The sequence below is a fragment of the Lissotriton vulgaris genome, chromosome 6, assembly GCF_964263255.1.
Source record: "Lissotriton vulgaris chromosome 6, aLisVul1.2, whole genome shotgun sequence".
NCBI classification, from domain to species: Eukaryota; Metazoa; Chordata; class Amphibia; order Caudata; family Salamandridae; genus Lissotriton; species Lissotriton vulgaris.
The window spans coordinates 1,780,225,560-1,780,242,748 of record NC_141694.1 but is presented as its reverse complement, the minus strand read 5'-3'; the positions used below and the strand labels follow the sequence as shown (position 1 = coordinate 1,780,242,748).

Sequence of the window (17,189 nt, the reverse complement as noted above, 5' to 3'; positions counted from 1 at the left end):
CTGACTGCTCTGTGCCAAGTTACCCAGGGGTGAGCACAGGCTATTGGACAAGTGTATCATACTCATCCTATCTAAAACAGTGGATTCTGCCTGGCTTCAATGCGTCCCAGCCAGCAAGAAACCCCTGGGTCTAACAGAAATGGTGGCACTGGTTTAGTGGAGATAGTCAGCTGCTAGTCTACCGAGCATCACCACCGGCACAGAGACAAGAATAGGGCTGTTGAATTCTAATGCGACACTTAAATAATGCCACTTGCAGGAGCACAAGTAAAACCTCCAGTTCATTCATTAGCGGTGCGTCTAGGCATACTGATGGTTTCTCAGCACTGGCGACAGTAATGGACATGTTTTAGAAAGAGATGACTATGTTTGGTTGCTGGCCTACCATTCATCTTGTGATAAATCAAGGAGGGTTATTAGCAGTTTGTGGGTAGGGGCAAACACATGAGTAAGACTTCCAAAGCATAGAAACATGAAGGGGCCCATTCGATGATGGTGGAGAAAGGCACAGGTCATCCGTTGCAGTGCCATATCGGCGCAACCTCATGTTCATGACTACAAAGCTCTGTGGGGTGATATTCGCCAGACAGCAGCACAACGGGACAGGTCGCAGCCTACCTGACATCCATTGATGATTGAAAGGGACCACTTCAGGCCATCCACCATGAGCCTAGCACTGGTCCTCTCCACCTCTGCGGTCAAGGCCCTCTTCGGTGTGTTCCTGGGTTCCTCCAACCTCCGCAAACCTGGCAAGCTGATCAGTCAATTTCTGCAGGTATTGCAGAATGAAGGAGGCTCTGAGCTTTCATAGAGAGTGCATGTATTAGGTAGGTCAAAAAAACTATTGCAGCCAGCTCCCTATCTGAAGAGGAGCATGCTCTAATTACACAACTGGAAGCAGGTTTTTTGACTTCAACAGGAACCCATTAGTAGATGGCTGGAAAAGTATTCCCAATGGGGGTGCAGAGGGTGATAGATTACTCTGATCGATTCAAATTGCCACAGTGTTCCTGCACCTGGGTATATACCGGCTGCAGGAACACCAGGCCCTGAAACCGCATTTAAGGCAGGGCGACGGGTTGCAGGTACTGGCACAGCCCAGCACCGTCCCCCATCCCCACTGTGCAACAGCACAGTGGGGATGGGGTTTTCAATGCTCCTCCAGGCACAATACCCTGCCCTGAACCTTGACACCATCCCAACCACCTAACCCACCAATCACTGCCCCCAACCAGCTTCACCCCCTTGCCCAGATGTATCACTTGCTTACAGCAGGTGGTGAATCTGAGTGCTAATACTCTTTAACTAGGCAATACATTTATATTAGCTCAAGTAAATCCAGGTTTGCATAGTTATCCTTCACTTTGGGAAGTTCAACTCATGATGCCCATGGATTGGGGTGAGACACCAGCTAGAATCAATAATTTCAGCTGTGATATCTACCCTTCCAAACTCTGAGCCTCTTACAATGGAGCCCTTTAAGAGTTTGGTGATTGAGAATTCCCATTTTTGGTGGGACATCAACTCCAGTAGCTATATCCCGGTTGTCCAGAGGTGCTGAAAGAGACTCCTCTGGCCAGTAGCTCCATGAAAGTCCATAGTTTTCTTTGCTTGAGAAAGTGGCATATGGTCTACAGTCATTGGTATGCAAACATGACTGGTGGAATCAGCACCTTGAAAGACCACCATGAACATGGTTATGGACATTCACTGATATTTAACAATGGTGCCCATAATGTGCTGCGTAAAAACAGAGATCAGATACTAGGCCCTGGCAATGGCATCTTTCAACCCCAAGGATTTGGTGGCTGCAATTCCATCAGCTTTGACAGGCACTGATAGACATTTTGCAAGAGGTTTTTTCATCAAACGCTCTAGCAGAGCAATCATGTCAGACTGGCATCACACCATGTTTACATTTCTTGTATCTCATTTCCAGACCTGTGTGCCCTACTTATAAGTAAACTGTGCATCTTCCACAGCCTATAAGAAAGCTGTGGATCTGGTACCGCCCATAAGAAAGCTGTGCATCTGGTACAGCCCATAAGAAAGCTGTGAATCCGGTACAGCTCATAAGAAAGCTGTGGATCTGGTACAGCCCATAAGAAAGCTGTGCACCTGGTACAGCCCATAAGAAAGCTGTGAATCTGGTACAGCCCATAAGAAAGCAGTGCACCTGGTACAGCTCATAAGAAAGCTGTGCATCTGCTACAGCTCATAAGAAAGCTGTGGATCTGCTACAGCTCATAAGAAAGCTGTGAATCTGGAACAGCCCATAAGAAAGCTGTGGATCTGATACAGCCCATAAGAAAGCTGTGGATCTGGTACAGCTCATAGGAAAGCTGTGCATCTGATGTAGTTCATAGGAAAGGTGTGCATCTGCTGCAGTATCACAGTATACGCTTCTACCATGTATATCCCTTTGGTGTCTGTGTACAAAGTCTGTAAAAACTCCAGAGGAGGGGGTTAACATCTGATGCTCACTGCAAGGACAAGAACCCTTGTCGCTCAGCATTGTGGTATCACACGTTGCTTATTGTTGCATAATAAACTCGCTCACACTTCAAATAAGCATGTGAGTGGATTCTTCTTTAACATCAGCAAACAAAGATAGAAATTGGTGCACAATACATGTTATTTTAGAAGCTCTCCAATAGGTTATTTAGCATATGCCATGGTCCTGTCCCACTAATACTACTAACACAGCATGTAAATACGTTCCTCAAATATTTGCTAAAGGACTGCGACAGGTTCAAACCCAGCAGGTAGGCTAGTCTTGGGTATATCTGGGAGGGTCAATGTGCCATCTAACTTTGGCTACAACTAGAAAAAAGGCTGACTTTTAAAATACTGCACTTAATGGGCCTTCTGAAGACCAATCATCACATTGAGTAAGAAGTAGAGACCCATCCAAAGCCAATGGTTCGAGCCCATCACTTTCACTGAGAAATTCTTCAGGGGCTAGACCTTGGAAACACCAGCCCAGAGGGTAGAAACAACTGAACCTGATGGCTTAGTAGCAACTGGGTGGTCACATGTTCTGAAAGCCACTCAAATCTGTAGGGGCCTCTGGCACCTAAAGTGAGACTGTAATTCCACTCACAACTCGCTGAGAAACTCCACTTTGCCCCTGCAACCCATTCACAGTGACTTCAGACCTTTAGAAAACTGCAGCCACCGCTAAGCAATGCCTGGGCAATTAAATTTAAGAGCAATATTTGAGAATGTAGCCTTTCTGGGGTGCTGAGAAGCAGCGGTATGCTTGCCAGAACATTTACCAGTCGGTAGACATGGTATAAGGTTCTCTCACGGTCTGGGCATCGGCTTCTTGAATGAGAAGCCAGGATATCAAGTAAACACGGCTGTCCAGTGTGGGTCACGCGGGCTGCAACTGTATCAGATATTCAGACTAACCATTTTTAAGCGCTTCCTAGTTGATACATGTTATATAAGTGTAGAAATGTGTATCGCCTCAAAATTTGGTATGGCTCCAGCCGTGGCAGGCCATTGCTTGACATTCATGATCTTAGGCAAGGGGTGCCCAGCAGAGGTCCACATCTATGCCACATTTTCCGGATAATCATAGATTTTATAATGCAGAAACTCTGGTCTGGATCTGTCCTCCTGGTCCTACAGTAGACATCTCTGATGCAAGCAGATCAGTTTCCAATCCCAGTTCCCTCTTCGCACCACTGCAATAATTGACGGTGATGTGATTTCTGGGACAAGCCTAGGATCACACACAGACAAGTGATTGAAAAAGAAAATATCCCACTGAGACTAATAGTGGAAAGCTGTAAAAGCAGAGAAAATAACATGACTAATGTAGCTGAACTGATGTGTAAAACCAAACCACAGGGTCTTTAAACAATCTCCTTTTCTGTTTATCTTGGTTTTTGCGCTTTTCTTGTTTTTGGTCCACTGGGGACTTACAATAAGTACAGAGTGTTCTGTAACAGGCCCAGGAGAAGCAGAGGTGGCCCAGCAGGGCTGGGGTTTGACAGGCCTGGTGTTAGAGGTGCGAGATGGATTCTTGCTCGAAGATGGATGCCTCCAGGGCGTGATTGTTAGAAATGCTACGCTTCCAGCTTCCCACAAAAACCATCTGTGCAGGTAAAGCCTGCTCCTCAATCATATGATGCGCTCGACCCTGGATTAAACCCTGGCTTCAGCTGCTATGACTCGCCTGCCCAACAGGGATAGCATAGCAAGATTCACCATAGGAGGCATTAAAATATTGTCATGGTGTTGTTCTGGAAAATGCGAGCAAAAGTATAAAATTCACATTGAATATCCTGACTCTTGTTGGTGATGTCAGGATCTGGGTTTTTAGGACTGGGTTAACATGCAGCCATCAAACAGGCGTTTTTTTACACTATAAACAGAGTGGGTTTATGGTCTGCCCCCGCTAATGACTTCCTTCAGTCATTGGCTTGAGACTTTGTCAATCTCACAGAATTTTTTTTCTAACATTTGATGCTATTGGATGTCAGAGTGTAGTTGAATTTTTGCGTTGAACTGCATTACAGACTTTCTTTACAATATAGTCCTCTCGTCTGCTCCTCAGCAAGGTCGTTTTATCCACTTGTGCCTGCTCCTTCTGTCTTCCTCCCATCCTCCCTCTTTCGTTTGTGGCTTGTCTTACTACAGTGTACCAAATGAGCCTCCTGGCGCTTTACGTGCAGTTTAAACAGTGAAGCTGGTGATGACATCACTGGCCCTAGGCACAGACGGTGACAGAGTATGAAAAGCAAAACTAAAAAGTCCCTTTGAGGCTGCTGTTAATCAACAGGCTTGAGCCCAAACTACTTTGACCACTCAAATCTCCCGATAACCCTGTCGGGCCCGTGCACTCGCACACTCGCTCTGCCTCAGTAGGAGGAGGACTTCCACGGTTACTCTAGGAGCACACCACCTTATCTTCAATTCAATTCAAAAATATTAATCAATTAAAAACACAGTCGATTAAAAAGAGATGCAACCTCATACAAACATTTTCTAAATAGGGGCTTGTAGAATATGTATGGTTTCTGTCATAAAAAGTAAAATTGATTAAGTCAATAGACAGGGTTCAGAATATTTTAACAATAATCATAAATACAATATTGAAATAAAATCATTAAAAACAGCCTTCAGGAGCCTACATGAAAAATTAATTCATATGCGTCCAGTTTAAGAATTTTCGTGTAAGCAGCTTTATAGTGAATGATGCAAAAACCACAGTTGATGGACAGAATGCAGAACAATGTCATACATTCACCCCAGTACAGAGACCTGGGCCTAAATCCATCGTTTTTTTGCACTCCACACCACCCCAGTTCAGACATGGCCATATGCAAATCAGTCTGACCCTGTGCCTCATGGGAACAGTCCAGCCCGAACTGCCAAGCCATGCCTTCCCTGGGCCGGAAACAAGCTTCAGAGGACCGGTTTCTGGCATTCCAGCCGTCTTCAGCCCGGCTTGCTTGAATCCAGTCGTGTGGAGTGCATGGGACTCACGTCTGAGCATACCCATCCCACTCTCGGTGACAAATGCTAAAACTACAGTTGATGGACAGAATGCAGAACAATGTCATATATTCACCCCAGTACAGAGATCTGGGCCTAAATCCATCGTTTTTTTGCACTCCACACCACCCCAGTTCAGACATTGCCATATGCAAATCAGTCTGACCCTGTGCCTCATGGGAACAGTCCAGCCCGAACTGCCAAGCCATGCCTTCCCTGGACCGGAAACAAGCTTCCGAGGACCGGTTTCTGGCATTCCAGCCGTCTTCAGCCCGGCTTGCTTGAATCCAGTGGTGTGGAGTGCATGGGACTCATGTCTGAGCATACCCATCCCACTCGGGTGACAAATGCAAAAACCAGAGTTGATGGAAAGAATGCAGAACAATGTCATACCGGTTTGTGGTTTTTGCATTTGTCACCCCAAGTGGGATGGGTATGCTCAGACTTTATTAACATTTGATCAAAGTCTAAAAAAAATAAAGAACACAAAAGAAGTAAGTCCATGCATTACCCGCCATCCCAGGCAAGCCGGGAACTCCAGGTTCACCTTCCATCCCTTCATGTCCTTGGTCGCCCTTTGGTCCAGGAGGACCTGAAAAGAAATAGATACATGGTATATCATCAACAGTCAGATCAATCAATGTTTATTTCAGTTTAGCCTAGAAACCCATTTTCAAATGGAACACCCAAAACTAATATACAAGCCTTGGATGGGTACGCTGATTCTCACACCCGGGCAAGAATGTGAAACAGGGGTTGCCCGATGAGGGCATTTCAATATAAATCTTGACAATACTGCAGGTAGCTATACAACAGTTCCATGTTAATGCTTTCCTACCGAATGTTCAACAACAAAGGATAGTATAGACATCATGAGCATGTATGCATCACTAGGGCATAAGAGCAAGGAGAATGAAACCTTGCATGCACTGGACAGTATTGTTGTTATCCTTAGAGATGACAAAATGCACCACACAATCTGCTGATAGAGGATGGCGACATCAACTCCATCCTCCAACAGGTTGCTGCGAGAGTTGGTTCCAAATGGAAGGTGAACGCCTAGGCGACCTGGAACCAATCATCCCCGATGGAGGGTTGTCAGAGATCCAGTATGGGTTTAGAGAAAGGAAAGGCACAATCGAACAATGCTCTAACCTGCACCTGCTCATATCAAAGTATACGGTGGCCAAGGAGGGGTCCTTATTTCTAGCATTTATGGACCTCTCCTCGGCCTTCGATTTGGTGAACAGGGCCAAGTTATGGACGGCCTTGCTGAGGATGGGGATCGACGAGGCATTGGTAAGGTTCATGGCTTCCCTACACCAGGAGCTTTTTGCGGCCGTACGGGTCACAAACGAGGGCAGGTGCACGGCCCTTTTCAAATCTCTGAAGGGGGTAAGGCAGGGCTGCATCCTGGCTCCCTTGCTCTTTACCATTTACATTAACGGCTTAGGTGCATACTTGGAGGAGGAGGAAGTAGACGTTCCGCGTGCAGGAGCAGTTAAGATCCCAGCGCTCCTGTACGCGGACGACGCCGTGCTAATCGCGCGCACGGGCGTCGGCCTTCAACGCCTCTTGAATGCCTTCGGCACATTCATGGAACAGCTTGACCTAAAAATAAACGCTAGCAAGTCACATACCATGGTGGTGGGATGAGAAAGCCTCAAAAGGAGAGCAAAAACCTTCACCTGTAGAGGAGATATGGTGTCTAGAGTCCCCACGTTCCCCTACTTGGGAGTCCTCTTCGACCAGAGAAGAACTTGGGGTCCTCAAGTGAGGGCGAAGAGGTTGGCGGTTATTAGATCATCGTCTGCCCTTATGGGCTTTGCGGGCAGGTTGGGGGCCAGACCAATGGAAGCGCTGTTAAAAATCTACAAGAGCAAATCGGTCGCCCTTGCCTCATATGGTTCTCCACTCTGGGGCTATGTAAATGTGGAATCGATCCAGAGAGCGGAGAATAGATTTATACGAACACTTCTCTCCGTGCCGCAGTCAACACCAACCTATTCTATACACATGGAGGTGGGCCTAGATTTTCTAACTGATGGGCTGAACATGGCTCCCCTAATCTTTTGGTTAAAGACGTGGCTCAACGAAGACCTTCCGCTGAATCATAAGATCATGTCCGACGTCCTGTCCCTAGATCATTTCAGAAAGATTCCCTGGCTGCTCTATCTGTTGAAGGCATTCTCTGATTTGGGGCGACCAGAGCTTTTTACCTCCCCCCAAGACATTAAGGCCCAAGATATCGATCAGGTTAAAAAGCACTTTATGGGGAGGGCACGAGCATCCCGTGAGGAAAGGGAGTTAGTGAAACCATCAGTTAGGGGTCACTATCTACTTGTCAATTCATTTTCGCTAGCTCCTTATCTTCGTTTTGTTACAATCCCATTTCATAGGTTTCTTTTAATTAAGTTTAGGTTCAATTTGTTACATTTTTATTTAGGCACTTTTAAAACATGGGAAAAACCGGACCTAGCTCCACCCTGCAGCTGTGATCATTTCTCACCCCAAGACACTATGCATTTTGTTATGTTTTGCAGGTTTTATTTAGAGCCAAGGAAAAAATATTTGGTACCAGTTTTGAAGGAGGCGGTCTTCACACAAGTGAGACCGGCCTTGCTCTTTTTACAATCATTGGCTAACCCACGCATTACCTTTTGTATAGCTAACTTCTTGGTAGCTGCAGCTAGGATGAAAAAAACATACCCATTAGTACCATTGTTATTCCCTTTTCTTTTAACTATCGTACCCCTACATTTGTTTTAATGTAATTGATTTTACTGTTATATCTTAATATGTATGAAATGTAACTATTTTTATCGTCATATTTTAATATGTATGAAATGTTCCTAAAAATTCCCGAATGAAATGTTCTTTAATCTCTTTGTATGGCTTTTAATTAAGTCGAATAAAGATAATTTGACTGACTGACTGGAAGGAAACTAAAGGTGGAAGACGTTTTTGTTGTATATGAGCATGCCATTTCTGAATGGCCGCACAAAGTCGGAGAATCTGTCAAATTGCACTTTTAGACAGGGGTGCAAGGAAAGTCTGATATGCTAAGTGCTTATAAAGGTTGAGGCAATGTACAGAGTGACCGACAAACATCAAGCCTAAAATTGAAAGCAAGTATGATACTCTAACTGGGGACACATCAACAGAAGGTATGAAGGTGAATCCTGTACATAGGGAGAACAATTCTACTCAATGGCCCTTGGAAAAAGCTATAACACTGGATTGGCAAGGTGGTTTCAAGAAAAGTAAGAGAATGACTATCCTGATCCCAGGAGTTTAATAGCAAATTACATGACAATGATCACATATTGCAACCTGGACACCGAATTAACAGATCTTGCTCTTTTCAATATCATGATGAGAAAAATCACATTCTCCTGGGTAACAACGAAACCCTCAAAAGAAAAGGTAGTAAAGAGGAGCAATAGACTTGATTGGCATGATGCTGAAAGTCAATCATATAAGAAAGTATTCTTAACAGCATTAAGGAAGTGTAGAAACTCACTTAGCTCTGAAACTTGAATTTTTAATTTAAGAATGTAATACAAGAAAAAAAAAACACAATGGAAACATTTCATGCTGCAAACTAAAACAAGTTGTTTTGAAAAATGATTTCACTCGCCCATAATGGGCATGATCAAAAGTTTGTTTATCATATTGGGGCATTTCAAAAATCTGTATAATGAAGATCTTGATTCAGTCTGGCATATGCCGGGGAGCATAGATCCAGGTGATGTTGAAAGCTCCATCCTCCACCCTGGGGTGACACAAGACCCATAAGCCAGCGAAAAGCTAACAAAGTCCTATACAGCTCCTGAAGACCCTCTCTAGCAGATCCAGAATATTGGGCAGGTATTTTATTCAAGGTCCACAATGAAACCCTCCAGGCAAATCCTCTCCCGCAGTCCAGCTGATGTGCTCTTTTGGTCCCTCTGATCCTGAAAACTATAGACTCATCGCTGTTTTGGCTGGAGTGGAAAAAAAACTGGAGCGGGTATTCCTGAACCACTTGCAGGGCTGGGTAGATGCACATTAAAGATTAACGTTCAGGCAGGTTTTAGAAAGGGGATAGGTGCTACTGAGCAGGCACTCCGTTTACTTCTAATATATGGTGAATATGTTGCAATCAAGAAATGCCCACTAAACCTCACCTTTATTGAATTAATATCTGTCTTTGATTGGTGTGGAGACCAAAGCTCTGCAGTGCACTCCAGCAAAGGAGCTTTGACCTGCCTTTGGTCTCAGCTATTAGAGGCCTCCATCCCTACAACATGTTGAGGGTCGAATTTGGCTCCAAAGGGGAATTACGTCCTCCTTTCCCTGTCCCCATTGGAGTATGGAAAGTCTGTGTTATTCCCCCTTTCTCTTTGATTTATTTATAAACAATGTTTCAACCTGTCCAGAGTAGCCTTGTCTAGAGACTCCAAAGCTGCTCGGTGCGAAGGTCCTGATTTTGTTGTATGCGGACTACACAGAGTTGTTGTCTTTGACTGAAACTTCCAGGCATGCGATGATTAAGAAAGTCTCTAAGGACAAGATGATGAAATCTGATCCATCAGTAAAGAGATTATTTCAAATAAATGGGGAGCCACTATAAAAGGTAGACCATTTTGATAGGCCATGATATGCAATTTGAGCTTACACTCAGCTGACAGCACCACATAATGATATAGTCAAGTTTAAGGCACACTGCAATGCTGTACTCAGATACACCAGTAGAATAGGTAGCCAACCAATAATCGCCATAGGCACTCAGTGGTGCCGAGATGTGTGCCCCCAGAAAGCCATTAGTGTTCAGGTAGCCTTCGAGTAATCGACAACAACTTTGAACACATTCTGGTAAAATTGAGTCCTGGGTGCTATATTTGCCTGAATGAAAATCATCTGACAGTGGTGTATTTACAATCTGCTATGGAAGTTTTATCATTAAAGCACATAAATGATGATGTTTCGCCCGGAATAATAAATAAGGTAAATTTAGACTTTAGTTACTGGTCTCCATCAGGATCGAAAGAGGAAAAAGGGGGCAACCTTCAGCGAGACATCCAAGAGATACAATCTTGCTATTCATCAAGAGACCTGGTCCGATTCATTTGATTTTGAGCTTTCCCTCCTCTGCCTCTGTACGAAGCGTAATTCTTTAGGGCAGTACTGCCACACGCATTGATTATTTCTATGCATCACTACATTGAGGTTTGATCTCTTAAAAATTTTGATTTCTGGACTAGGAGTCCTTTGGCTGTTATACGTGTTTACCATTCGCGGATTCCTCATTGAGTAGTGACCTTGCACCGCTGAAGGTTGCTCCCTTTCTCCTCTTTCCATCCTTATGAAGACCCGTAGCTAAGGTCTAAATTTACCTCATACATTATTGAGGTCAGAACGTCAACATACTTTTAGAAGCCTGGATTGAATATTAAGACCCTTATGAAGGGCGTGCATTGATTCATCGGCCACTTGTTCTAACATGGATATATCTTGAATATCAGAAAACATATTCAGACAGGCTTATCACAGCGGCCTGCTAATGCTGCTTTGTTTACTGTTTTTTTAAATATTTTTTTTCTCTTTCATGTCACTTTACACATGAGCACCTCTATGAGCACCCTTCGTGAACTATATGGAGAAACCGTTATAGTATTCAATAAATAAATGCATTATTCTTTGAACAATATAAATTTAGTTTAGTTCACAGATCGTATGAGTTGGTTTATTTTCTCTTTCTTTCATTATTAAATTTGTGTTAATTAAGATATGTTAATAGACATCATACACTTATTTTTATCCTTGCCACTAGGACCATTTTCCTGTTTGCATCGAACTGTACCCGGGTCCTTTGGCGGTTTGGGTTCCCTCATTAGTTTGTAATTGCCAATGCAAAGATAGACTTATAAACCATTTTTTATAACAATGCACCCTACTCTTGGGGTACCTAGTGCAGGCCTTAGTGGTGCCTCATAAGTCATGAAAGGTCGTTTTGGATTTCGGAAGTATTTTTTGGGGGAAGTTTCAAAGAGCACGAACTTGACCTGAAGGTGTCAGGTATTAGAGAGCTTTACATGAGCACTAAATGCGTTAAACAAGGACTCATTCATTTTTGTAAGACACAGAGAGATTAAGTGATATACCCAGAATCACAGGATGTTGAGCAATTGCAGCACCACTCCTACATATCTGGAACATGTCCATCGAGACCGGTACGTTTCCTGATTGTTGGAAACATGCTACTCTTCTCCCTTTGAAAAAAAAAGCCAAATGGTGCTCCCGATGACCTGAGTAATCTCCGTCCCATCTCCCTACTAGCAGCCACAGGAAAAATGCCGGAAAAGCTGATTCAACGTCAACTGAACAGCTTTATCGAAAAAAAAGGAACTCTGCATGAAACACAGTCAGGTTTCAGGTCCGGCTTCAGCACCGAGACGGCCCTTATCGAGGTTGCTGAGTCGATCAGGTGGTCCCTAGATTCAGGAGCATCAGCTATGCTGGTGCTCCTGGATCTATCTGCCGCATTTGATACAGTGGATCACGGCAGACTGCTGCTAAGGATGAAGGAAATGGGTCTGGAAGACAAGGCATTGAGCTGGCTTCACTCTTATCTCACAGACCGCTCTCAGAAAGTGGCACTGGGTACCTTCTCCTCTAAGCTAAAACGCCTTTGGTGTGGTGTCCCCCAAGCCTGCTACTTTTTAATTTTTATTTAGCCCCACTTTTTACCTTGATTGCCAAATGGGGGGTCAAGGCGATTTCGTATGCAGATGATACGCAATTAGTCTTCCCCTATGCGGAGGTGTCGGAGGCAGCTTTTAGTAAAATAAAGGGCTGCCTTCGAGATGTAGCCATCTGGATGAATACTAACAAATTAAAACTGAACGCAAGCAAAACGGAGGTACTATTCTTTGGGAAAAGTACACATCCTCCGCCCGACCTATGGTGGCCTCCCGAAATGGGCCCAGCACCATCCCCCGGAACCAGCGCAAAGAATCTGGGAGTAAGATGGGACGAGAATCGCTCTTTCTCCTCTCACATACAACAGGTCACTACAGGTTGTCTCCATAAACTCAGAAACCCCCGAAAATTTCTTTCCTTTCTACCAGTTGAGTGTCGCAAAATGGTCTTCCATGCGACAGTCACATCCAGACTGGACTACTCGAACGGCCTCTACCTTGGTCTGCTGAAATATCTGGTGCAACGCCTGCAGATCGTGCAGAATGCGGCTGCGAGACTGATAAAGCACATTCCTTTCAGACATCATGTCTCTCCGCATCTGCACGAGCTGCACTGGTTCCCAGTGGCAAGCAGAATAAAATTCAAAGCTCTTACCCTAGCGTTCAGAGCACTAAAAGGGACCTGCCCTAACTATCTAAAACTCAGACTTCCCCGCTACCATCAAGAGAGACACCTGCGATCTAACTCCTTGCTTCAGTTAGCTGTTCCACGAGTTAGAAAAGCTAGACTTGGGGGCAGATCTTTTTCTGCTGGCACGGCGAAACTCTGGATCACCCTGCCCTTTGCCATCCAATCTGCTACGACAGAAGCTAGTTTTAAGAAGCTTCTAAAGACCTGGCTCTTTACACAGAAAACCTAAGCAATTCACCATGCATCTTGCCCTGCTGAAGTACTCTTTTAGCGCCGGGACACCTCCTCGAGAGGTAGCTGTTCGCGCTTTACAAGAATCAGTATTATTATTATTATTATTGTTGCTAAGACTCAAACCCAGTTCCCCAGGTTTGAGGTTGACTGCCCAAGCCGTTAGGCCAGATACTCTCCCACATTTCCCAAATGCACTTTCAATTCTAAAGTCAAATTTGGACATAGCTTTATTTTGAAACCAGCCTGAAAGGCAGCCCTGGCTTTCAAATGACACCAGACACCATAGCAGTGCTTATATAATTGCATTAAGTCCACTTTGGGCTCTACACCTACATGCTACATATAGTAGGGACTTGCAGGTAGGTTGTCTTTGCCGATTTAAACAATGCCAATTACTGTATACCTTTAGAAGACAGAGCACTGGCCCTGGTTAACAGGTCCCAGGGCACTTACAGAGTCAGTAACCACCAGCATCAGTCAAGAAATCAGGGTGATCAAACCAGGCCCTGGTTTGTTCTACCATCGAACCATGCCTTACACTATGTTTATCACTTGAAAAAAAACTAGGTTGCAGAATAACCATCATTTCTCATTTCTACATTTCATCCTTAAGTGCGCGAAAACAGGGCCAGCTTAAAGAAATTTTCCATCAGCAAATAGGGCCTTTTTCCTGCTTCCAGCGTGGAAAAACTAGTTGCTGAATGGGTAGCCTAAAATAATGTTGGGTATTTTGAGCGATTCCCCAAAGAATACATGCAGACAGACTCAAAAATGAAGACGATTGCATCTACTGGCAATCGCTCAAATGCCGTCGTGTTGAACAGCAAAGACTGTAAAATGCAATATTTGCGGGCAACTGAAATTATGCAACAGCGTAGAACAAAATAATGCAGCCGAGATGACAACATTATGCAGCAAACTAAATAAATTATGCAATATAATGCAACCCAATCTGTAGTTGTAACAAACGCAGAGTTTGACCCAATGCTTTTCAACTGCGACAGGGGTTGCCCTGAGCCGCACTGCTTGCAGGTAAGTAGATCGGTTGTAGGGGTCAAGCTTTGGGGGTTAGGTGAAGCACGGGGGGAGCCACAAAGCAGCACCAAACATACCTCACAAGCAGCACAGGCCCGGCTGGGTACAGGGTGCAAATTTGATGTCCGTCACCCAATGCTTTTCAATGAGGATCTTTCTGATGGTAAAGAGTCTGCAGGCATGACACCGGAGGTTGCAGGAGGAAGACCAATGGCAGCAGAGGTAAGTTGGGATGTAGGGGGTTGCAGGGGCACCATCGGTTCAGCTCACTAAGGTCCCAGGGCTTTGGGTGCAGGGGTGCCTTTTGAGGTAGGAGTCTACTTACCAGAGCTAGTCGCAGTCGGGGCAGCCTCTGGAGTCACACTGCAGGTGCCATCATGGAGGGCATGAGAGGTCAGCCAATGTGGGAGACAAGGTCAGGATCACTGAGGAGATGTCTCTGCACAATTACGCCACTCAGACTGGGGCAGTGGGCGTCAGGTGCAGAGTGGGCTGGGGATGCAGATCCGCCTGGAACTGAAATCTTTGGAGTTGCTGACTTCTTGACAGGTCAGCTGTCCTTTGGAGATTGGCGTCCTTATTGAAGGCAACAGTCCTCCCAGGGGTTTTGGAGGTTGCTGTTGCAAGACAGGTCGCAGGGTCGTCGAAGCTGGAGACAGGCTTGTAGGATTGGGGTTAAGGCAGTTGTTGTCTTCTGGCTTCTGCTTCAGAGTGTCTTCTATCTTCTTAGGTTGTCGTAGATCTGAGGGCCAGGTCTGTGGAACCAATCTAAATACAAAATTGAGGAGGCATTTTATGGGAGTAATCGGCTGGGCCAATGGCCACCTTACCTGGGGTGTCTACACCCTCTATTATGCCACCCTCCTGTCGACGCGGGCATAGGCCTAGCACTGATTAGAGTGGTCACCCCTCCCTCAAGTAGACAGGGACTGAAATGTTTGCTTCACCCTGCTTCCCCCACCTTAGGGGTGGGGTTGGCATAGGTGGGCACACCTCCTATTCTTTGTAATGTTCCCGCCGGTTTTCCTGCTTAAAGTGGGGGTGTAAACCAGGGGCTGCCATCTTCTGCTGGCATCCGAGGCTAAGCGTCGCATTACAAAGGCGGCAGGTCTTTGATGCTTCCCTCCTCAAGCACTCGCCCATCCTGGGGGAGGAGATTTTTAACCTCTGCACATGATATGCATTGTTTCTGGTCCCAGAGAGGAGAGGCTCTCCACCCTGAGGTCCAGAAACATGCCTTTGTGTGGCAGGCTGCAGAAAGCCAGTCAGTCCTCCCAAAGGGTTGGTAGGTGTCAGGGGGAACCTCTGAGGTTCCTTCTGAGTACATTTATTAATAATCAGTGTGAATTTGTAATAAGGAGCTGTTTGGTACCAAACACTCCTGGCTTCAAAGAAGCCATCATGGTGCTAGTCTCTCAAAGACAGAAAATGGAAACTGGGAAAGGCCTATGGGTTGCTAGCCACATTATAACAACTTGTACAAACAGGCACAAAAACACATAAGGTACTTGGCTGCCATGATTAAAAAGTCTTAAGAGGAAAACAAAGCCAAGAAAATAGAGAAAGAAAGTCAAGGGAAAGTAGGTTAACCCTTTCACTGCTGGAGTGTTTAAACACCACTGTGCCAGAGCTTTTCTTTTAAATGACAGTAGGTAGTTGAAACGCCTCTGAAGTCTTTTGTTGAATCCACCCAAACTATGGGGTAGATTTACAACTTCTGGCTCTACTCTGCTAATCAGCAGAGATGTGCAAGAAGAGTTGTGACAAATAACAAAAGAAGTGCCAGTGCTGATGACATTTATTCAATTATCACTCTTAGCATCCACACTAAGAAAGCTAATTCAAAATGGGGTATTTGCTTATTACTCGCAATTTTTATTTGAAAATGAACAATTTTTTTACAAATTTTTTTTTTTTAAAAAGAGAAGCATAAGAAATGAGGACACATCAACAAAACACATTCTATAGAAACTTCATGCATTCTAAGTCTTCAATCATATCACAATCGCCGCAACATTCGTCACAATCATACCTCAATCAATCATACCACATACTACCACTATAGTAAAACCGAAAAGCTACTGGATCAGCACAAATTTTTCAAACATTTAGTGCTATTTTAAGAGGTCACATTCCTATCTGTTAGTGAATTTAGAATCATACATTAGAACTTATTACAGTCCAAGGTAATGTGCATAGGATGGTGAGAGATCAGGGAGAGAAATGCCCCCTAGATACTCTAGCAGACCAGTAGAACAGGGGCCTACGCGTTTCAAATCCCTTATTGGTCGTCAGGGATTCTCATCAGGGCCTCAGACACCAATGACTGAATTATTGGTCTAATGAAGGCATAGACTGGAGGCTTCTCTGGAAAGAAAGGATCTTAATGAATGGAGGGCACTCGCCAGAAATAAAAGGGCTGTGGCTTGGATGGCGCTTCGTGTTACAATTTAGTCTTTTCTAATTCGCTGGTCGATGTTCTAAAAAGAAACATTTATCTTTGAAGACAGATGTTAGTTTTTTGGCGTGTTATGCAGGGGCAGCGTCAGCACATACCAGTCCGGTCGGTGTGTGCTTAAGGTTTTAATCCTGTCGAGTCACTCTGTCGTTGAGTGGCCGGGCGTTGTGTATTCACGCCGAAGTGTTAGCGGTGAACAAGGGGCAGCGTCAGCACATCCCCGTTTAATCAGAGCTTGCTTAGAGAATCGATCCGAACGGCTTCTTCACAGTCTGGCGGCGTATACCGGGGCGCTATTCTCTCGCGCAGGCGCCTGCCCCTATGCCTAACATGCTGTGTCAATCCTTACGCCTACTTCAAGCAGGCGCAGGGTTTTGACGCAGCATGGCCTTAAAAGTGACTGAGTGAAATCTTGTAGATTTCACTCAGCCACTTTTAGGAGGCGTTTCTGCGCTGGCTTTGCTCAGCCGTTGCATCACAAAAGTGACGCAACGGCGGCCCAAAATTGGCGTACGGGGCTTGTAAATCTGCCCCTTAGTCTTTCAGCTTCATAACATGAACACCATCTGCAATACCCTTT

General features: G+C 44.9%; 1 protein-coding gene across 2 annotated transcripts in view; it reads right to left on the bottom strand.

The window, feature by feature from the left end:
- SCARA5 (scavenger receptor class A member 5) overlaps positions 1 to 17,189 on the bottom strand; it is a 1,124,331-nt gene that overhangs the window by 553,663 nt on the left and 553,479 nt on the right. For both annotated transcript variants that reach the window (XM_086928035.1, XM_086928037.1), the window contains exon 5: positions 6,020 to 6,100. In XM_086928035.1, coding sequence (XP_086784161.1) covers positions 6,020 to 6,100 — 81 coding nt within the window. The remainder of the gene's footprint in view (positions 1 to 6,019; positions 6,101 to 17,189) is intronic.